A 20,579-nucleotide genomic window follows, 5' to 3' on the forward strand; every position below is an offset into this window, starting at 1 on the left:
TCTCCTCGCGCTCTCTCCTCCTCTCCTCTGAGCTCTCAAACCACTCTTTCCTTGCCTCGTCTTGCTCTTCTTGTGTAGCAAAACGCATCATGCATTGATTCATCGCCTTCTGCTGCTGCCGGCAGAACAGCGGGGCCGTGAAGGTGCGGTGCGTGCAGCAGGTGGCGAAGTCACGGACTTCATCTGCGCATTTTTGGCGCACGCGCTTGTGGTAGAGCGCGCGGACTTGGGATTCTTGCGAGGCAGAGAGTGGGAGGGGGGTTAGGGAAGGGTTTGGAGTGGTGGGTTTGGGTGAGGCCGAGTTGGGCTGGGGGTTGGACATTATTGCTGCTGATGACATTGCTGTATCATCGTCGAGAGGTCGTTTGTGCGGACATGAGTGCTCGTGAAGTTGCAAGGGCGTGTTTGTCGGGCGTATGTGATGTTTGTGAAGTACGCAAGTCGTCGATCATAGAAGTTCAGACGATCACACCCGCTCGGCTGAGCTTGCCGAAGCTTTGACAACGAATATGAGCGCACTCCTTGACATACCAACGTTTCAAAGGGCGAGGAGAATCTAGGTGTAACGTGAAGGTTAAATAGCTGGGTATTTAAGGTACTAAATTCTGTCGTACTAGGTGTGTGCACATTACAGAACGTCGCTCAGTCCATCATCCTGAGGACGCCACGTCCTTCCACCCTTAGCCATTCGAACGTGCTCTTCCCGTAGCGCTTCTCCATTGTACGTCTCGAACACTGTCATTGCATCAGTCACTGACCCAACACCATAAGTGCGAGGTAGAGAACTTACAGTGAGCCCAAACCGTCTTCTTACTGCCCCCTCGGGACGACTTCACACCAACATGCTGCACCTGCTGAGGCTCGACGGCGAACCTTGCAATGCCCAACTCATCGGCGTACTTCTCAATCATCAGATCTGTCTGTCCTCGCTCTCGCTCCAGCAGGTAGTCAATCACGTCCAGAACCTGCGACCGAGGGAACACCAAGGCCTGCGTGCAGCATGCGGCGTCCATACGCGTTAGGCCAGTGCCCTTGAGACTGTGCTTCGGCACCCTGAGCAGAAGGTCGATCACGGCAGGCACGGTAATGCAAGCGACGACCAGCAGCGTCCAGTTGTTGATGCGTCGTTGTAGATGCGTCGTTGTACGGTCCTCGAACACCCCCGCAGCAGCAGGAGCATGAAGGCCGTTGCGCCAGCTCCTGTTCCGTGTGCGACCCCGCGATAGTGGTGGAAAAAATCGCGTTTCTTCCAGAAGACATGGAAAGTCTCGGTGTAGAACAGCCGCAGGTAGAGCCACTCGATGGACATCTCTCGCAGCTCCGCCAGCGCTTTCAGCGTCTTCGACATCCACCCCTCGGCGAAGATGATGTCGTCCTCGAAGACTGCGATATACGGTGCGTTCGACCTTTCATAGCAGTCAAGCAGCAGGTAGGTGTAGTCCCACACGCCCTTCCACTGAATCCACTTGTCATCCGCCTCCCATGTCCGCAGCTGCTCCATCTCAGTTTCTGTGACGTTGTAGCCGCCGTGGAAGTCTACCAAGTTCAGCCACCCCTGGTCCCAGTCGGGGTGGTCCTCCGGATGCGCGCTTACGAAGGTCAAGCGCACTTCCATCGCACCTCTCTCCTCTGGCGTGAGGGTTGCGAACATGGTTCCGATTGTCCCATTGAGGTAGTCCGTTCGTCTTTTGACTGTCGCGATGCCCGCACAGAGCAGAGGTCCGTAGGCGTGGGTCGGAGACGAAGCGGAGTCATTGGCAGCCTGAGCAAGAAAGTCTGCGGCGTCACGCTGTCGTTCACGGCTGTAGCCCAAGTCGTAGACGTGTTCGTCGTTGAAGAACTCTCCGTGGGGCTCTCGCCAGAAGATATGATTTCGAAAGTACCATAGGGCGCCTTGGTAGCTGAAGTAGGTCGCGACCAGTATCAGGACTGCTGGACTGAGGAGGATGTTTCTGAACGAGGCCAGTTTGAACCGCGAGGTGTCCAGCCGTTCAAGCGTAGGTATTCGCACGCGTTTGACCATCGTTGACGAGATATGGCCTGGCGCAAGGAGGCCTCCCTCTCAAGTTTTGGAAGTCCATCGCGCATGTCACAGGACTAAACTGCTGCCTGGACCTTTGCAAAGGGGCGCTCTGCATCATTCGATTGGCTCGTTTGGGGACGAGCATATGAGATGCTTCAAATCGACGGTCGGAGACACGGCTCAAGTGCAGTTCTGTCACCTGTGTCTGCGCACTGAACGAAGGATCTGGCATTTCCCATTCTCTTCGAATACTGCTTTAGTGACTCCGCGAGGAGAGATTGGCTTCTCCAAATCCTAGCAAAGGGTGTTGGATCTGGGTCGGCAATGGTGGGTTCTAGGTCGTAGGAACGATGCTTGGGGTTTCAACTGCAGGGTTTCGCCTTCTCACTTGCAAGATCGTTACCGTATTAGGACTGCACATAAAGCATGCTCCTTGCGAAGAGCGGTACGTAGGGCGGCGACCGGCCTGAGTACTGGTTCGTACAAGCTGATCTGCCCTCAGGGACCTCACCCGCTTGCATCTATCCTGCGTGACCGCACACCCAGACGATGCAACGGTCTTGAAGCGGTAAACATCCCGAAATCGCGAGGTCACTGCCACGCGTTCAATCTCGAATACGATGTGGGATCCCGGGTAAGTCAATTCTACCGAAGAGCTGCAGTCGAGCGCGAGGGCTGGTTACGTATCATATTCGGTGTGCCTCAACCCATGAAGATGTCGACAACGGTAAGCATTGGCTGCTCATGGAACGTAGGTGGCATAAGCGGAGCTGTTCTGGGATGGGCTGTAACAATTGTAACAAAACTTGGCAGGTGATGTTCGCTGTGGATGCGGCTTACAGCCCGTGAGCTGGGGTTGTTACGCTAAGAATCCGGGGTTGGCCAATAGCAGCGTGAACACGTCCTCACTCTAACGCCAAAGCCATAATGCTGTATACCAGATTTTGTGGTTGTCATAGAGTCGCACGTAGTAGCAGCAGGGATGTCGTCTAAGAAGTTGGTGTAGCAGTCCACGTATTCGTAGCACTCGCGTTCGCAAAGGTGGCAATTAAATTGGTAGAAGTGGATCCATTTCTGGGGGTATGGGCGAAGCGACCATACTAGATATCACTTGGGACGCCTGTTGACCAGAAGTTGAACGTGGATTGTCTTAAATTGATACATCATTCATCATCCGGCGGCATCTCATCCTCAATAATCCGGATCAGGGTGACACGCATTTCCGTAGTATCATCACCACGTAGCACGTCGCTCACGAAGCGTGCCTCGACCTGCATTTGAACCTGTGTCACATCAGCATCCAGCCATCTATCACCCCACAGTAGTAAGCCTTACCATCTCGAGCGCCCCTCTGATAACACCACACAGAATATTGCTATACCAGAGTTCATCCTGCGCCCTCCCATCGTCTGGCAACTCCACAAAGTCCGCCAATGGGTTGTCCTCAAACACTAGATGAAAGCTATCCGCCTCTTTACTCCAGTTCGACACCGTCGGCGTGATATTCATGAAGACCTTGAAGCCCACTTTGCTAATCATCTCCGCAGTCTCGCGGAAGTTGCTGCATTGCCCCGTGTTGGACTTTGCGAGGAAGTCCTCGATCAGGCGCAGACCCATGTTGTAGCCCATACGGTCGAGCTCCTTGTTGACGGCATTGTAGTCGGTCTTGCTGACGGTGTTCGGGACGGTGATGTCGCGGCAGAGCTGAGCAACGATGGTGCCGTAGGTGAGGGTTACAACTTCGGCGTTGATCTTGTCGATGCGGGATCTGGTGGTTGTCAGACAGTTGCGACGGGCATTCAGGCGCTGTAGCTTACTTCCACACTCTGGACGACTGTTAGCTAGTCGTTCGCACTGCACAGAGTATGTAGGTCAACCCACTCTTCGCCTATCCTCGCAGCCTTTGTAGCCATTGCCGCGATCGTCTGGTCGAGAAGTGTGCCGTTGCTTGGAGGCACCAATTGATCCTGCTTCACCTCATCGCTGATTGCCTAGATTTCTCTTCACGAGCAGAGGGAGTCTCTGGGTTGCGATTACTGTTCAGTCCTGAGTGTGAAGTGTTCGATCAAGCAGTGCTCTGCTGTGCCCTCTAACACTGTAGCTCTTTCGGAACTTGCCGAAAGGCTCAAAAATCACCACATTTGGCAAGAGCTTGAACTTTTTGGACTTCAGCTTGTGATGATCAACTACCACAGATAAACGATCACAGGTCAGAGACCCGCAAGCCACCGCCAACATGTCCGGCGAGAAGAGAGCGGCCTCATCGTCTTTCGGCACAACACAGCTGGTCAAGAGGCAAAGATCAGAAGCGAACATCAACGGCGGCGCAGTCGCAAGAGTCAATGGCTCTGGCAGCAATGCGGTGGTCAAAGGAGTGAGTCTGCCCTTACGTGGTCTCTAGCGCCTACTCAGAGCTAAAGATGCAATGAAAGGAAGCAATGGCTGATAGGTAGTGCGATACGTAGGCATACGGCCATGCTGGGCTGCAGGCGCAGGTTATGGAGCTGAGTGGTAGGCGCATTGTCTGTAAGACGGGTTGACATATCGCTAATGCAGTACAGGTCACTCGGGTGAAGTTTTCTGCTCTCGCTTCGATCCAACCGGCGCCCATATAGCCTCCGGCAGCATGGACCGCGACATCCTTCTGTGGAACTCCTCCGGCGATTGCGCGAACTACGGTGTCCTCACAGGCCACAAGAGCGCGGTCTTAGACCTACACTGGTCCCGTGACAGCCAGGTCATCTACTCAGCAAGCGCAGACATGACGGTAACAAGCTGGAACGTGGAGACTGGCGAGCGGATACGGAGACACGTAGGACATGAGGAAGTGATCAATTGCTTGGAGGTCAGCAAAAGAGGCGAGGAGATCTTGATATCCGGCAGCGACGACGGTTCGATCAGCGTATGGGACCCAAGACAGAAGGCGGCGATCGACTACATCGAGACGGACATGCCAGTTACGGCAGTGTGCCTGGCAGAAGCGGGCAACGAGCTCTTCAGCGGCGGCATAGACAACGACATTAAGGTCTGGGACTTGCGGATGAAAAAGGTTACATACACACTACCCGGACATACCGACACTGTCACATCACTGGCTGTCTCTCCGGACTCGCAATCACTCCTTTCGAACTCGCACGACAACACAGTACGAACGTGGGACATCCGTCCTTTCGCGCCCAACGATCGTCAAATCCGGATCTTCGACGGAGCTCAAGCTGGGCTGGAAAAGAACCTCATTCGAGCGTGCTGGGACTCGACAGGGAAGAGTATTGCTGCCGGAGGCGGTGACGGTACTGCAACTGTGTGGGATAGTGCAGGGGGAAAGATGCTGCACAAGCTGCCGGGCCACAAGGGCACGGTGAACGATGTGCGGATATCACCAGATGATTCTCTGAGTATGTATACATTCACGGAACGGTGACGATCGTTTGCTGACTTGCCTTCTAGTATTATCCGCTAGTACCGATCGCACAATGTTGCTGGGCGAGCTGCCACGCTGATCGGACTTCTTGCCCGATACTCAACGCGGCCCTCGAATCGATGAAGATACCGCGCCCACGACCAGAGGTGTCGTGACACGGACCCATCGACTACCGCAACAGCGTGGCCAGAGCCCCTTGCTATTGATCAGGATGACTATGGCTGGCGGAGAACCGAGAGCGCTGCACCGCCATGCGGCTCCTCCAATCACTCCAAACTGACACCATAAAGGTCTGGATCGGTTACTCCATGAACCTGAGCTCAAGACACGCTACTGTCTCTCGACAGCCCGGGTCTTCGAAATAAGGATAAGACACTCCATGATCGGTGAGACAAGATAGACTCGTCTTGCATGAGCAGAACAATAGCGTTGTCTGAGGTACTCAAGTCTCACTGTCTTGTCTTGTCCTATCTCGACTCACTCTTCCATTCATATGCGTCCTTCTACCACCACCAGTGGTAAGTCTTCTTTCTCTAGCATCCCTCAGCTCGTACCTTGCGAGTACTCCATCCACAGGCAATCTTACTACGCCAACGCAGCCGGCTGCAAACTCTATACGGGAACATCTGCACAAATTACCTCTGAACTCAACACACAAGCCCTTTTCTCCCACCCGAGACCACAAGATACCTACCCAACAATGACCAACCACACCGTCCTCGACCGCCTCCGCCGCCGCAACCCCAACAATCCATCTACCTTCCGCTGCCCCATGACCGACCACTGCGGCGGCATGCGCATCACCGATCTTCAAGCCCGTGATCGCCGAGCACAACTTGAACAAGAGGCCAACCACCTCCCGAGTCGAGCGGATGATCGACGACATCGCGTCCCGATCTTTCAGCGTGGGATGTGATGAGCTGTTGGAGGAAGCGGAGGAGGTTTTCATGCTGTGTCTTTGCCGGGCGCACACTGGGAGGGGGAACGCGAGGGATTTGGCGAGGGTGATGCTGGGGGAGATGGGGTGGGCGGCGCCTGGGAATGTTTTGCGGGCGAGGGAGTGAGAGGAGTGGGGTACGAAGGGCCGGGTCCGAGAGCTGGGTGGAAAGGGTGTGGCCGCTTTCAGCAACGTTCTTGGGCATGCGTTGGTGCTTTAGAGTGGAGTGTGGGCATCTGGCACGTGTATATCTTGGACTGCTCACTGGTTGGGCTCTTCATGTGATGGGTTTGATAATATAGTGGACGGCGAGGCGCTGCAGAATATCTCATTTCAGAGGCTGGGTGTCGAAGTATCTTACAAACGACAGCTATGTGCTATCCAGCACCCTCAAAGCACTTTTGTGTGCGGCACCGGACTCCTTGCTCAAATTACATCACGTCTCTCATCAGGCTTCTCAAGCTGCGGCAAACACTTCCTCGATAGCAAAGAAGAAGAACCTCAAGGACCAACCCTCTGCCTCTTACTGCCCCCGGCCCCCGTGGCCACACTCTGCGTCGTCTCCATCGGCGTCGGCTCGTCCCCTCCAATCTCCACAACCTCCCACTCCACCGTCGTGCGTCCATCCCTCGAGGTATGTCCGCCTTTCTGCCGCTTGATGCGACCTAGCCGGCTGTTCTCGACCATCTCCTCAAAGTACGGCATTCCTCTGTGTCGCATAGCGCCTGAAGTTCTGCTCGAAACCTGGCGTGCGGCTGCTGGGTCTTGATCTTCCATGCTCTCTTCGCGAGGGTGTACGTGGTCTTCCTCGTTGATCATGTCCGACCGCACCAAGCTCTCCTCCTCCCCGTCTTCGGCGTTTATGATGTTCAATGCTTCCAACGTATCGAAACTCTCGTTCATCAAGCTACCCAGCGTGACGTCGAGAAAGTCGGCCTCGTGCCCATGCCCTTCGTTCCATGCTGTCAGATGTGTTCCACAGTACCCACAGAACTGTCTTCTTGTCGGCGGTAGCGTTGGGTGTATTGAAGGCATGTGGTATGTTCTTCGGATCGAAGGGTGTGTCTCGTCGTCGAATTGTGCGTGGGTCGTGCTGTGGACCCAATCCAGAGGCACACGGAGCCATGCTGTCACGGGTGTTGCTTGTGATCGGCCTGGTACCCATTTAAGTCAGCAACCGCTGGTATTCGTCTCGGTGTCTGAGTTGACGAACGGTTTGCAGCACTGTTGTCGAAGAAGACTTGGGCGAGTGAGGTTGAAGCGGTGGGGATGACGATGGTATATTGATTCCGCTCGCAGGCACAAGAGCCGTAAAGCTCGTTGACGTCGGCCATTGTTGCAGCGTCTTGAGTGCAATGAAGTGTAGTCTGAAGTTCTTGCTCAAGCCAATGGCTCTTGCCTATTCAGGTGAAAACGGCTAGTTGCGGATCGCGCACATGTGATGCAAGATCGGCGTAAGCAGTAGAGAGGGCATTTTCTCCTTCACAGAGTACGACATAATCAAACTCCGGAAGACGTTGTTGTGGTTGTAAAGAGAGAAAGATGTTGTTATGCAATTTGATTCAAAAGATGGCTACCTAACGGAGGGGCATGCTACTTGAATGCTCGGCCAAGTACCCATCCACTAGGTTCTTGACGCGGCCATCAAGAGGGCACAGCCACTACTTCAGATATTTCTACAACGAAGCAACCTCCAGCACAGCCTTACCGAAGTTGCGCCCCTCAAACATCCCAATCAAGCCGTCTGCCGAGTTCTCAATCCCCTTCGTCACACTCTGCTGGGCCTTGAAGCTGCCATCGTGAATCCACTTTTGCACGTTCTCCTGGTGCTGCTTGTGGTACTTCGGGCCCATGTTTTGATCCATGACCTACATGATCGATTAGCCTGCCGAACACCTTACACCACGAGCGGAAGAGCACTTACAATAAAGCCCTGCATCTTCAGACGCTTGCCAACCACCTGCATCAGGTTGGTTACACCATATGCCTCTGACGGTGGCTTGTTGTATTGAGAGATCATGCCACAAGCGACGATGCGGCCGAATTGGTTCATCTGGGTGATGGCAGCCTCGAGTTGTTCGCCACCGACCTGAGTACCATCAGTACATCGTTCTGGTTGCCTTCGTGTTTGGAACTCTTCTTACGTTCTCGTAGTAAATGTCGATGCCTTGAGGCGCCAGTCTCTGCAGGGCTTCAAGCGGCTTCTCCTTCTTGTAGTTGAAACCGCCGTCGAAGCCGAGCTCCTTTTGGATGAAATCCAGCCTGGACCAAGGTTAGTATTATTGGCAGTTAGTGAATAGTAAAGGCGAAGCTCACTTCTTGTCGTCACCCACACTCCCGATCACCTTCAACCCCTCATGCTTCGCCAATTGGCCAACAAGCTGTCCAACCGCGCCTGAAGCGGCACTGATAAAGATCGTCTCGCCCTTCTTCGGCTCCCCGATCTCGTAGAACGAGCTATACGCAGTCAAGCCAGGCATCCCCAGCGCACCGAGGAAGAACTTCTCGTCCAGCTTGTAAGGGTTCTGCAGGACCTCTGCGCCAGCCAGCATCTCCTTTGGAATGGCGCTGTACTCCTCGGTCCAGGTGATGGGCATCTTGACGACATCCTTGGGCTTGAACTTGTCGTTGTCGCTCTTGATGACGGTCACGATGGCTCCGTTGGTCACTGGCTTTCCTTGCTCGAAGGGGGCGGAGTAACTCTTGATCTCTGGGCTCCGCATCCTGCCACGTTGGTATGGGTCGAACGAGACATAGTTGACTTTGCATGTGAAGCCGCCCGAAGGGGGTGCTTGCTCTGTGTCGAAGTCACGGTCCTCGACGGCAATGTGCTTGCCAATCTCCGGCCAGGCCGTGGGAGGCTGCTTGAAGATGAGGCCTTTGTTCTGCACCATGGTTGCGTTGTGTTCTAGATGGGAGCTCAAGGGGTAATAGATGAAGTAAGAGCAGTGTGTACTGAGACGAGAGGAAGGAACGAGTCTATAAGTACGAAAGTGTAATGACCAACCACGAAATTTCTTGAATGGCCTTGACACAATGCTGTAGAGTTGTGGGCCGTATCAAGAAGAGTCTGCTAGATATGCTTCGCACGTAGGACGTTTCTCGGGTGCCTTAGCAATCCGGCTCCATCACAACCAAAAACTGCCTCGGTAGTGGGGCGAAGATGAGGTGAAGCTCGAGGATTGTGCCTTCTTTCGATTATTGAGCATATGCAGAGGATGTAGACGAGCTGATGTGGCCTCACTGCCTCTGAGGAGTATTCGCACTCTGCAGTGAGGATTGTGAGTGGCAAAAGAGATGACGGGTGAGACGGAGAAGGAGGACGTCGTTCGGCCTGTGACGGCGCTGATTGGATTGTGAAAGCCCTGACTCGTGTCGCTTGCGTTGCCTTCGTCTGGTGTCAATGACCTGGTAACTTTTTGCTGTTCTTCTTACTGCAAACTCGACACGATGGCGGACGAGAAGGCACCCCTAGAACCACCTCCGTCGTACGACGATGCAGCACAGCCAACGCAGAACGCCAGTGGCCCGCCAGGTCCGCCCCGACCAAGGTTACCATTGCCTCTGGAGCTGCCAGCGTTGAACATGATCAGAGGGAAGAGGGTCATACTAGCCTCTGCATCTCCTCGAAGAAGGCAGCTACTCGCGCAGGTGAGTTCGTATCTACCGAACGCGGCCCGACACGAGACTGAGCGCAAAGTAACAGCCAACGTAACAGATTGGCCTTACAGACCTCGAGATTATACCTTCCACCGTTCCAGAAGACAAGAGCAAGTCGCTGGCACCCTTCGAGTATGTCCTCGAGACGGCGCAGCAGAAAGCCTTGAATGTATACGAAGCGCAGATCGATTCACCGAAAGGCGAGCCCGCGTTAGTCCTGGCAGCCGATACGGTCGTGAGCACGAGCATGGGACAGATTCTGGAGAAGCCGAGAAATGAGAAGGAACATATGGCTATGCTCAAGCTGCTTCGTGACGGTAATGGCGGTTGGCACAAAGTCTACACTGCGGTTGTTGCCGTGGTGCCGCTGGAGTCGGCGATGGACCCTGGATATGCCACTGAGACGCACGTGGAAGAGACGGACGTCAAGTTCGACTCGAGCGTGACGGACGAGCTGTTACTGTCGTATGTGCGGACCAGAGAGGGTGCGGATAAGGCTGGCGGATATGGCATTCAAGGTGTCGGGTCGATCTTAGTTGAGAAGATCGATGGGACCTTCGACAATGTTGTTGGTCTGCCGATGAGGGCGACACTGCAGGTCATTGAGAAGGTGCTAGTGTCGCCTGATGTGCCTGAGATGGTCGATCGGGTGCTTTAAGGAGTGGCAAGCGTCGCTTAAGCACGAAGTCGCACCTTACAGCATGCGATGAATGGGGTGGCAATTGTTAGATCTAGCAGAGGTCTTCACAGTCGCACTATGATGAGGCGTGATGTTGAGATTCTGGCTGCACATCTGCTGTGATACAGCTTAAACACCTACATGTCGTTGCGTCACATGTTCGCGATAGCATACTTTACACCCTCCCACATCTCCTCCCCAACTGGCCTGATAAACCTCTTCGGGAGCACAAACCCAAACTTGCCTTCGTCTCTCACCTCAAAAGCCCACGAGTACTCTGCCCCAGCAATGTCGTAAACGTAATCCGTGCTGCCGCCATTCACCGCATACAGCGTCTCGCAGATGGGTCCGTAAGTGAAGTTCGTCCCATGCACACTTGCTATCACCTCCTGCACCTCCTCGGCGAGATCGACTTGCTCTTCGCTGTTCTCGGCGACGATCTTGCAGGACCAGCCATGGGGGGTGAGGATGTACTGGCCATAGCTGTGCCAGTCGACGTAGAATTTGATCGGTTGCTCTTTGGCGATGCTGTCGATGAAGGCGGTCATACCTTGGTTCTCTGGCGTATCACCCGGTGCTTCGCCACGATAGTCTTCTTCGCACGGGTCGGGCGAGGAGCCGAAACGGATAACGTTCCATTTCCACGGCCAGTTTCTGTTGACGTCTGTGCCGTAACAGGTCTGGTTTGCGCCTGGTGGTGGAGAGGAGCGGTTTTTGCGCCAGAGTCTGTCGACCTCTTGGGAGTAAACGAAGCCGTCGGGGTTGACAAAGGGGATCAGGTAGAAGTCGTATGTATCCAAGAGACTCTGAACCTCGGCGTCTGGTTTGCTGCCCTTGCAACCGCCGTAGCCTTCGATGAGCTGGTAGGCAATGTACTCTACGGTCATTGATGTGATCCATTCTCTGGCGTGCACGTTGCTGTGCCAGATGATAGCGGGCTTCTGAACGTTGTGGTTGCCGCTGCCATACAGCTTTAGGCCGAAGAGGTCACGTCCTTGCACAGAGGTACCAGAGCTAATCATCTTTGAGTTCTTGGGGAATGCAGCGTGTAAGTCCTCCCAGAAGGATTTGTGGTCTTCGTACGGATGGTAGCTGTCGAACCACGAGTCGTCTGGAAGTTCGTCCGGCTTCCTGCCTGTGCAATCGTCAGCTCTGCGTGGTAATAGCTTGCTAAACAGCGTCCTCACCTGGATACTTCTTCCACTGCTTCTCCTCCCTGATAGACTGTCCCAAGTTCTTGTGCATCTGCTCCCATTCAAGACCGAGCTGCTTGAACTTCGCACAATCTTCCGCTGGCACGGCAATATCGAGATGCTGGTCAACGCGGTAGTTCCATTGCTTGTAGTCGATGGAGGAGAGCTGGGTCTTCACGGCACCTCCGTCTCCATGCGTGTTGATACGGAAGGCTTCGTAGCCCTCATAATCTACTGCATCATCGCGCGGAAGAACCGTAGAGAGCGCCAAAGGCAGGAAAGCTAGGAGATGGAAACGCATGACTGTTGGACAAACGAGGATGCAAAATCGTGAGGAAAGGGCGACTTACCGTGAGAGCGACCTACTGTGTTTATATCTAGGCCATCCCCTCACCACCAGTGGGGTCCATTTGCATCCTATGGCCTTGAGGCGGCCGCTGAAGACAAACTCACGATCACCAAGACGCTTGGCATCTCTTAACGCCTGCTTGTTACAGGAAGGTGTTGATGTTGGCTGCGGGGCGAAAGTTGGAGATGCGGCCTGGACTGGAGTATTTTGCGAGGTGCTTGTGGGCACCAATGAGACCAGCCCTCGCGAGACGGGAGCAGAAGCCTGATATTGAAGGCCGTACAGTATCCCCCTTCCGACTCTGTACGAGTTCAGACGCAACGGACTCGACCTGGAAGTGGCTCGAATTGCTTCATCAAGCCCGGAGAAGCTTCACCTTGGCCTGATTCAGCCGCACTGTCAGGTGTCGTTGAAGGAGCGCCTGAAATTGCAGACGATATGAGTTCTATGTTGTTTGGATATCGAACCCTCATAAGATCAACTGGACCATTTCATCGCACAGTCTTACAAAGATGCTCGCAGCCACTGATGATTATGCGTGGTCGGAGTTGGCATTGTCTTTCGAACTCCGAATCTACGCTCTATCAGGCAGGTGCACGCTCAATCTTATCTCGACCACCACTCTTACGTTAACACTTCGATGGCTTTCAACATGCATTCTTAATTGATCAATCGAACTCAATCGTGAGACTTCGTCTTCCTCGTCGGTGCAATGGAACTACGAACGAGGCCACTGGTCTTGCTCATCTCGACGTGCTCCTTGGCCGTATTGACATGTTTCTATCTCTTCCCTTTCAGCAATACTGGTATCGATGACCGACTCCGGACAAAACAGAAAAACAGCTTCCAAGCACCCAAGGAGAACATCTGGTCAGAGCTGTCAAACCAGGAAGCCAAAGACGTCTACGAATTCGTGTTCGACGAGCTCTCATACCTCAATCTAACGAAACATCCAAAGAGCAACCGGGAGAACTTCATCGTCGTACTAGAAACTCTTCGTCCCAACAAGACCGATGCCGTCCCCTATCTGCGCGACGATGCTGCCATTCCGGAACGATGGGCAATGGCCAGGGTAGCGCAGGTCATGGAAGACGAGCCTTATATGGTCCACTACATGGTGGGACCGCTGCCCGTCGGTTCAGACACCCAGGTACTGCCACTGGACTACGTCTTCAACTCTGGGCGCAATTATGTCGCAAACCCCGTCCAGGACTTCTTTGCAATCATGGAATTCGGATTGTCGCTGGCTGAGAATGTGTCTGATATCACTCAAGATCTGCTTGGCGCTGTGGTCAATCGAAACGACCCGTCAGATCCGAAGGGACTGCTCTGCTGGCCGCGGCCTTCTAGAATTGAGCGCGGTGGGCTGTCGATGTGGTTTGAGTTCTTCAGGCCTGGAACTGCTTCTGGTGCTCGGACTATCCTACCACAAGGGATATACGTCAAGGTTGATGCTAGTAGCCACAACACTGATGACTGGACAGCCGGGCAGTTCTATTACAACGGATATCTATACGACACTGAGAACGACTTCCGCAAAGCGTGGCAAAAGCCAGACTTCTCCCGCGCCGGCATAAACCAAGATGGGTCCTGGACGGACACCGAGGATTTCGAATCTAAACCTGCAGGGCGAGAGCTGCCGCCGCCGGTCGCTGTCCAGCCGTATGGTCCCAGATATAGACTGGATAAAGAACAGAAATTCGTTTCCTGGTTCGGCTTCGAGTTCTACATCACCACCGCCCAAGCCACCGGGTTGACACTCTTTGATATCAGATTCAAAGGCAAGCGGGTGATGTACGAGCTCGGCCTCCAGGAGGCCATGGCACATTATGCTGGCGATGACCCAATGCAAGGCGGGCTTGAGTTTATGGACTCTTTCTTTGGGATGGGACTGAACATGTTTGAGCTGGTGCCTGGCTACGACTGTCCGGCATACGCAGACTACCTGGATTCGAGGTTCCATCAGACGACTCACTCCTACGAGCATCCGAACTCGATCTGCCTGTTTGAGTATACTGCCGATCATCTGCTATCTCGCCACAGTGCGCAGTACTCAGTCACGGCTTCGCGGAACACCTACCTGGTCGTCAGATCGGTTTCAACGGTAGGCAACTACGACTACACCATCGAATACATCTTCTACCTCGACGGCGCTATCGAAGTGAAGATACGGGCATCCGGGTTCATCTTTGGTTCGTTCTTTGCACACACGAATGAAGACGAGTACGGCCATCGGATCCAGGAGGCTCTCTCCAGCAGTATGCACGACCATGTCATCAATTTCAAAGCGGATCTGGATGTTGCCACACAGGAAAATGACATAGTTCGGCTGGCTTGGGAGCCGCTGACGAAGAGCTATCCCTGGGATGGGCCAGAGATCGAAGAGAGGAATACTATGCATATTGTCGAGTATCCTGTAGAGAAGGAGACGGCCATGGATTGGCCAAAGAATGGTGGGGAGTTCTATGTCGTTATGAGCTCGGAGGAGAAGAATGGTGAGTGTCCCCGGCGTCTTCCACAAAGACACGATACGATGGACGTAATGAGTGAATCGCTGACATGACATGCCAGCTTGGGGCGAGCGCAAAGGTTACCGAATCGCCGCTGGCACTGGCATGGGCTCGCCGCCTCATCTCACCATCCTTAACTCGACTACCCTCGGCGACAGCGCCAGGTGGGCCGAACGTGACCTCTGGGTCCTGCAGCGCAAGGACAATGAGCCTCGCTCAGCCGACCCACTCAACTACTTCGCGCCGCATGATCCCTTGATTGATTTCACGAAGATGGCAAATCACGAGACGCTGAAGCACGGCGAGGGTTCGGAGTATGACGGCGATTTGGTCGTCTACTTCAACTTGGGGGCGCATCATTTGCGTGAGTACAGCCCAAAGACAAGTCGGATCTTAGTAACTAATACCTGTGATATAGCACACAGCGGCGACATCCCCAACACTCTCATGCACACCTCCGCCTCCAGCGTCATGTTCGTCCCGCACAACTTCGCCGACCGCGACCCCAGCCGCGAAAGCGTACAAGGCGTCCGCTTGCAGCTCAAAGGCAAGAAGGGGAGTGGTGGCTTTGCAGGCGAGCAGAGCGAAGCCGCGAGCGGCGATCTGAGGACTCGTGTTGCTCGACGGGCTGAAGCGGGTGAGGGGCACAAGGCGATGTATTTTGGTCAGACGTATGAGGAGGGTATGAAGTTGCCACTGGAGGCGTTGGAGCCGGATTTGGTGGGTCGGTTCGAGAGTGAGGAGATTGGAGTGACGGATCTGGGTTTCAATGGGAGTGCGGCAGGGCTGTGGGAGAGGGAGCAGTGAGGCAGGATACATTGATGTTTCTGACATGTAGAAGTGATGTCGAGGTGTGTGGTCTACTCTCTGAGATGATGAGCCTAGATGAATGATGACTGATGATATGAGCACACGACTTTACCTTGATCATTGATGGAGAGAAGACGAACTCACTAAGAGGCCTACCTTGCTGTCACTGACTGTGTAATGCTTACAAACAAACCCGACAGCACCGTGAACGTCTACTGCACGACATGGAAGTGAGAAGCGAACTGATATCTGAATCTCAATTAAACTCTCCTAAACCATGGGGTATTGTAAAGACATTAAATTGTCCGTCATCGCTTCGACCGTTAGGACCAACACCATACCACCAACAACGCTAAAGCGAGTAAAGAACTGGACCACATCCATCCACTCAAAGAAGCATGGCAGCGAGACCGCCGAAAGCAGCGGCGACACCGGCACCGACGCGCGCGGCACCGCCGGTGGCCGGTGGGCCTGAGTAGGCTGGTGGGGAGACACCGCCAGTGCTGGCAGGGCCTGCGGATGAAGTGGCGTTGCCTCCTGGGTAGGTGGCCCAGCCCGTCGGGCTGCCTGGGTAGTGGGTGATGGTGACTGGGGCGGTCATGGTGGTCGAGCGCCAGATCATGGTTGTGCTCTCGGTGCAGATGCTTGTGGAGCCGGAGGTCATCGGTGCGGATGAGGAGACTGGGGCTGGGTAGCTCTCTGATGGCACGGCCGAGGCGGAAGATGGGACTGGCGCGGACGAGACCGGAGGCGCAGAGTATGGTGGGGGTGCCGGCGCGCTCGACGAGGACTCTACTGGGCTGGAGTAGACTGGTGGGAGCGAGGCCGAGGAGGATGGGATGGCGTATGTGCTGGAGGGGACGGGCCAGGTGTTGCTGGAGACGGGCGCGGCGTGGCAGTAGCTAGACAGCCATGTTTCGTAGGAAGAGTTGTCCGACTCGCTGCAGCCGGCCGCGACACACTTGGAGACGACCTCGCCGAGACCGTCCTTGCAGAGGCAGCCCTGAGACTCGACTTCGTACTGCTCGAAGCAGGAGCTCCAGCAGACAGGCAGGTCGTATGCGGCGACGGCGGTGGCCAGAGCGGCCGAGGCGATGATGGTCTTGGAGAGCATTTTTGGTTTTATGGGTTGTTTGTTGTTGAACGAATGACTTGTGGTGAGTTGGTATGAACTGTGAAGGCACGAAAGGGGATGCGGTGATTGACAGTTGACAGTTGGAGCAGAGAAGAATAGTAGAACGTGGGATCTGCGAGGGCTTTATCGTTCCCACGGATAGTCGCCCCGACTCACTAGAGAGGACGTTCTTGGACGCTGCTGGCTACGCGAGATGAGCGTGCCTAGGGATGGAGTAACAGGCGAATGAGGTGCCTCCTGAAGGACCGCCATCCTTGGCCAGGAGAGGCATGGGGCTGGCGGTGGAGGTCTGGATAAGTCGGATAGCGCTACCACCTTGCCGCCTCCGGGGCGCAAACCTCTTTGGCGGCGGTGTTCTTCAACTCCCCTGGTCGGACGGAGGTCCTTCGAGTCCGTGCAGCTAAATTTCCTCTTCTGCGCGGCTATCTTTACATTCATCCAATCACATGTCTGTGCCTTGCAGTAGCTGCAGGAACGAAGGAACCCCCCTGATGAAGCTTAAGCAATGTCTCCCAACGGCGTTCGTCGACGACAGGCCAGGGAAACCTGGCGCGTTTGAGCGATTCGTTTAAGACTGCTCGTGTGACTCGAGTCGTGTTGCTGGTTAATACAAGCACTGGCATATCACAGGAAGCGATGCTACGTCCAGGGAAGACCGCGCGCAGTGCCCATGGCCTCCAAGCAGCGTCTCGACGTCCAGAACTAAGGATCCATGAAGCAGTCTCGGCGACGTATCGAAATGCCGGCTAGAAGGTGTCGGCGACTACCGAAGGCAGTGCACGTCCGCTGTCACCCATGTGAAGATGGATCGCACTCAGCACGACTCGTGGGTGCGTTGAGGATTCGACGTTGTTGATCCGGTTCACCAGCTGGACGGTTCTGGCATCTCGAGTATCCGTACTCCCTATAGTGCAAGATTCAGCTCACCAGTTGTTCGTGAAAAACTAGAGGGCGGAGAAATATCTTATTAGGGCCGGCAGACGCTCCGTGGCAGATCTTATGATCGACAGAAGCCAATCTATTCTAACGGTTCTGACAGGGTAACGGTTCGCAAGCCGTTCATCCGATTGTGCTCATAGAAATCAGCTGAATGTGACTGTGTCGAGCCATCCATTGGCGATTTCCGAAGACATGTGTTGTTATGGTCGATCAGAGCGCCATACTCATACAAAAACCATCACACAGCATGAAGCTGAAGATGTTGTGGAACAGGAGGATCTGATCGATGGTTTGTAGACAGCTATTTACCGTCAGCAGCAAGGAGTATCAACAAGGGCACACCACCAACCCCTTCTCCCAGCAAGCAACAAGCCCCATCCCACCACAGCGGACGCTACACACACCCCCCTCCCCCCTTCCCTACCCGCGAGACACCAGCTTCACCTCCCCCAACTCAGCCCACCCGACCTCCTTCAACCCCTCATCCTCCTCCGTCTCGTCCTCATCCGGCATCTCGAACTTACCATAGACTCTGTTCCCATCCCTGTCGAACACCTTAGCCCTACGATCACTGTTCGGCGCTTGGAGAACACAGCGACCTCCCTCGAGCTTCTCCGCGACCTTGACGAGACGAGTGACCATCTTCGGCTCCCAATTGGTGCTGTGGTCGCACGCCAGCTCGGAGAACGCCACGAAATCGCCAACCTTCGCTTCTTCGCTCTCGAGGAGTGTTGGGTACTCAGCGATGTCCTCTGGCATGGCTGGGAATCCATCATCCTCTTCTGCTTCCTCTTCGTAATCGTCACCGAGCAGTGCTCCCTCCTCCCAGTACTCATCGTCTTCCACAGGATCGTCGTAGTCGAGCGCATCGCTGCCTGATTTGGTGTTGTACTTGTCGTATGTCTCTTGGAACGCCTCGTACCTGTTCTTTCCACCACGACCGCGCTTGTTCATGTACGCTCCCGAGTCGCGCTTGCCGTTCTTCTTCCTCCTTTGCTGTGGGTGCCAGCGCTGGAGGAACGGAAATGGAGGCTCCGAGAGGGTGATGCCTTCGTCGATACACTCAACCGCGGTCAGATGGATCTTCTGTCGCCAATCTTCCCCGTCCTCCTCTGCTGCTCCTGGTGTCGTCGATTGCTCCAAGAGAGGGCTGGCTTTGTTGATTTTCTTGCCGCGGTTTGATCCGTCTGCGAGCTTCTTCTGCAAGCGATCACGGTCTGCCTGTGTCTTTGGACTTCTGACACCCAAGCTGCCATACACCATCCGGCTCACGTTTGAAATGTCGAACCTTGCAATGCGCGATGGAGGGTACTTTGTTGCGATTGACGCTTCGTTCTGGCCCGTCGCAACATCCTCTTCCATCGACGAATCCAGCGGCGTCATCACCTGGCGCTTGGAGCTGAGCTCAGTGGGCGGGCCATCGGCCTCCTCCGCATCGAGTTGATCACGCTTCGTGCGCTTGTTGGGCTGCTGCTTCGGAGTTACGTCGATTCCGCCAGATGCGAGTTCGGACAGCAGATTCTTGCGTTTATTGTCCATCTCTTCACGGTCCTGCACCTTTGATGTGTCCGCATCATCATACGGCCTCTTTCTCTTCTTGCCTTTGGTGTCCGAATGGGACGTTCCCGTGTGTGGTGCCGCTTCTGCTGCCTCGACCTCATGGCCGTCCAATCCTGCGCCGTCGACTTCCGTGTTCTCCTCCATATCCGCGACGTCCTGGTTGGCCGCTTGAGCTACGGAGCCGGCTAGCGACTCTGGCTCTTCAGTGTCCTTGCCCTCTGGCTGTGAGAGCTTGGCCTTCCAGCCCGGGTTGGTCTCCTCGTACAGTCGCATGTCTGCCAAGGTAGCGTCCGGAAACAGGACCCCTTTCTCTTTCATGAACGTCAATCTTTTCTTCTCACGGCGCCTCTCGTTGCGCGTCTTCGTCTTCTCCATGCCTTGGAAGGGCAGATTCGAGGTGCCGTTCATCGTGGCGGTAGCAGTAGTAGTTCTGGGCCGGCTGGTCCCGTTCTGTGCTTGCTTGCGCTTGCGAGAAGCTGCGGTGCCGTTCGATTGGTTTGGCGCGGCCTGCTTTGTACGCTCGTCTTGTTAGTTGTGGTGACCGCCACTTTGGATGGCAGGAAGAGCAGCAACTTACCTCCGACTCTGATTCGCTCTCACTGGAGTCGTCAGAGCTGCTCTCGGAACTGCTGGAGTCACTGTCGCTGTCGGAATCACTGCTAGATTCAGAGTCCTTCTCGGAAGCAGAAGTGTCAGCAGAGCCGACCTTCTCACCTCCTTCGTCTTCGAAGTCCTCGTCGTCTTCGTCGTCCTCGTCGTCCTCGTCCAGCTCTTCCCCGTTCTCAGTGAGCATCAAAGCATCACCCTCCCCACCCACTGCCTCGCCCTCCAGCAACCTCCTTCTCTTCCTCGGCGGAATCCTCACATCAGGCCTGACCGGGTTCCTCAAGCACGGCCTGCCAAATGGCACACCATCCACCAAATGCTTCCCATCCGCTGAAATCTGGTTGCGCCCGGTCAAGCTCCTCGACCTCACATCCACCCATTGCAACGGCTTGATCGTCACCTCATCATCCTCCTTGCAGACCGCTTCTATCTCGTGATAGTGCAAACACTCATAGCCGCCCACTGCCACGCTGTAGTCCTCCAAACCCCATGTGTCGCCTTCGAGAGGAAACACCTCGTTGATGTGCTGAAGCAGTTGAGCAATGGTAGACTTACGTTCTTTGACTGGCCACAGGGCTTGTGTGGTCGGGAGTGAGTTGCGCTCTATGCGGAGACGGAGACGCATGGTGGGGTTGAGGCTGCCTCCGTTGGCATGTCTTGGTGCGTGGTTGTGAAGGTTGGAAGCTCAAGCTGGTTGGAAAACGTTCTGGGTTGACGTGGGGTTATCGGAGTTTAGAGCTCCGCGGGGGTGAGCTCA

The 20,579-nt window shown here is 54.8% G+C and overlaps 10 protein-coding genes across 10 annotated transcripts; 3 read left to right on the top strand and 7 right to left on the bottom strand.

The window, feature by feature from the left end:
• Positions 1 to 628: 628 nt before the first annotated feature.
• Positions 629 to 2,023, bottom strand: LTR77_004155 (uncharacterized protein; the record flags this gene model as incomplete). Its single annotated transcript, XM_064801409.1, has 3 exons — positions 629 to 735; positions 791 to 1,053; positions 1,083 to 2,023. The coding sequence occupies 3 exons, from the start codon at positions 2,021 to 2,023 to the stop codon at positions 629 to 631; spliced, it is 1,311 nt and encodes a 436-aa protein (XP_064660039.1).
• Positions 2,024 to 3,186: 1,163 nt separating this feature from the next.
• LTR77_004156 (uncharacterized protein) lies at positions 3,187 to 3,936 on the bottom strand (the record flags this gene model as incomplete). Its single annotated transcript, XM_064801410.1, has 4 exons — positions 3,187 to 3,306; positions 3,359 to 3,791; positions 3,841 to 3,849; positions 3,905 to 3,936. 4 exons carry the CDS (start codon positions 3,934 to 3,936, stop codon positions 3,187 to 3,189), a joined length of 594 nt encoding a protein of 197 aa, XP_064660040.1.
• Positions 3,937 to 4,259: 323 nt separating this feature from the next.
• LTR77_004157 (uncharacterized protein) lies at positions 4,260 to 5,523 on the top strand (the record flags this gene model as incomplete). The annotated part of the gene is made up of 4 exons (XM_064801411.1): positions 4,260 to 4,397; positions 4,489 to 4,534; positions 4,585 to 5,418; positions 5,471 to 5,523. The coding sequence occupies 4 exons, from the start codon at positions 4,260 to 4,262 to the stop codon at positions 5,521 to 5,523; spliced, it is 1,071 nt and encodes a 356-aa protein (XP_064660041.1).
• Positions 5,524 to 6,882: 1,359 nt separating this feature from the next.
• On the bottom strand, positions 6,883 to 7,715 carry LTR77_004158 (uncharacterized protein; the record flags this gene model as incomplete). Its single annotated transcript, XM_064801412.1, has 2 exons — positions 6,883 to 7,535; positions 7,595 to 7,715. 2 exons carry the CDS (start codon positions 7,713 to 7,715, stop codon positions 6,883 to 6,885), a joined length of 774 nt encoding a protein of 257 aa, XP_064660042.1.
• Positions 7,716 to 8,057: 342 nt separating this feature from the next.
• Positions 8,058 to 9,275, bottom strand: LTR77_004159 (uncharacterized protein; the record flags this gene model as incomplete). The annotated part of the gene is made up of 4 exons (XM_064801413.1): positions 8,058 to 8,249; positions 8,306 to 8,470; positions 8,526 to 8,643; positions 8,698 to 9,275. 4 exons carry the CDS (start codon positions 9,273 to 9,275, stop codon positions 8,058 to 8,060), a joined length of 1,053 nt encoding a protein of 350 aa, XP_064660043.1.
• A 556-nt stretch (positions 9,276 to 9,831) lies between these two features.
• LTR77_004160 (uncharacterized protein) lies at positions 9,832 to 10,699 on the top strand (the record flags this gene model as incomplete). The annotated part of the gene is made up of 2 exons (XM_064801414.1): positions 9,832 to 10,032; positions 10,100 to 10,699. The coding sequence occupies 2 exons, from the start codon at positions 9,832 to 9,834 to the stop codon at positions 10,697 to 10,699; spliced, it is 801 nt and encodes a 266-aa protein (XP_064660044.1).
• Positions 10,700 to 10,872: 173 nt separating this feature from the next.
• On the bottom strand, positions 10,873 to 12,214 carry LTR77_004161 (uncharacterized protein; the record flags this gene model as incomplete). The annotated part of the gene is made up of 2 exons (XM_064801415.1): positions 10,873 to 11,855; positions 11,908 to 12,214. The coding sequence occupies 2 exons, from the start codon at positions 12,212 to 12,214 to the stop codon at positions 10,873 to 10,875; spliced, it is 1,290 nt and encodes a 429-aa protein (XP_064660045.1).
• Positions 12,215 to 12,974: 760 nt separating this feature from the next.
• LTR77_004162 (uncharacterized protein) lies at positions 12,975 to 15,579 on the top strand (the record flags this gene model as incomplete). The annotated part of the gene is made up of 3 exons (XM_064801416.1): positions 12,975 to 14,757; positions 14,834 to 15,136; positions 15,191 to 15,579. The coding sequence occupies 3 exons, from the start codon at positions 12,975 to 12,977 to the stop codon at positions 15,577 to 15,579; spliced, it is 2,475 nt and encodes an 824-aa protein (XP_064660046.1).
• Positions 15,580 to 15,970: 391 nt separating this feature from the next.
• Positions 15,971 to 16,696, bottom strand: LTR77_004163 (uncharacterized protein; the record flags this gene model as incomplete). The annotated part of the gene is made up of 1 exon (XM_064801417.1): positions 15,971 to 16,696. One exon carries the CDS (start codon positions 16,694 to 16,696, stop codon positions 15,971 to 15,973), a length of 726 nt encoding a protein of 241 aa, XP_064660047.1.
• A 1,380-nt stretch (positions 16,697 to 18,076) lies between these two features.
• On the bottom strand, positions 18,077 to 20,447 carry LTR77_004164 (uncharacterized protein; the record flags this gene model as incomplete). The annotated part of the gene is made up of 2 exons (XM_064801418.1): positions 18,077 to 19,723; positions 19,794 to 20,447. 2 exons carry the CDS (start codon positions 20,445 to 20,447, stop codon positions 18,077 to 18,079), a joined length of 2,301 nt encoding a protein of 766 aa, XP_064660048.1.
• Positions 20,448 to 20,579: the final 132 nt, after the last annotated feature.

Source organism: Saxophila tyrrhenica (assembly GCF_035928015.1).
Source record: "Saxophila tyrrhenica strain CCFEE 5935 chromosome Unknown scaffold_6, whole genome shotgun sequence".
Taxonomy (NCBI): domain Eukaryota; kingdom Fungi; phylum Ascomycota; class Dothideomycetes; order Mycosphaerellales; family Extremaceae; genus Saxophila; species Saxophila tyrrhenica.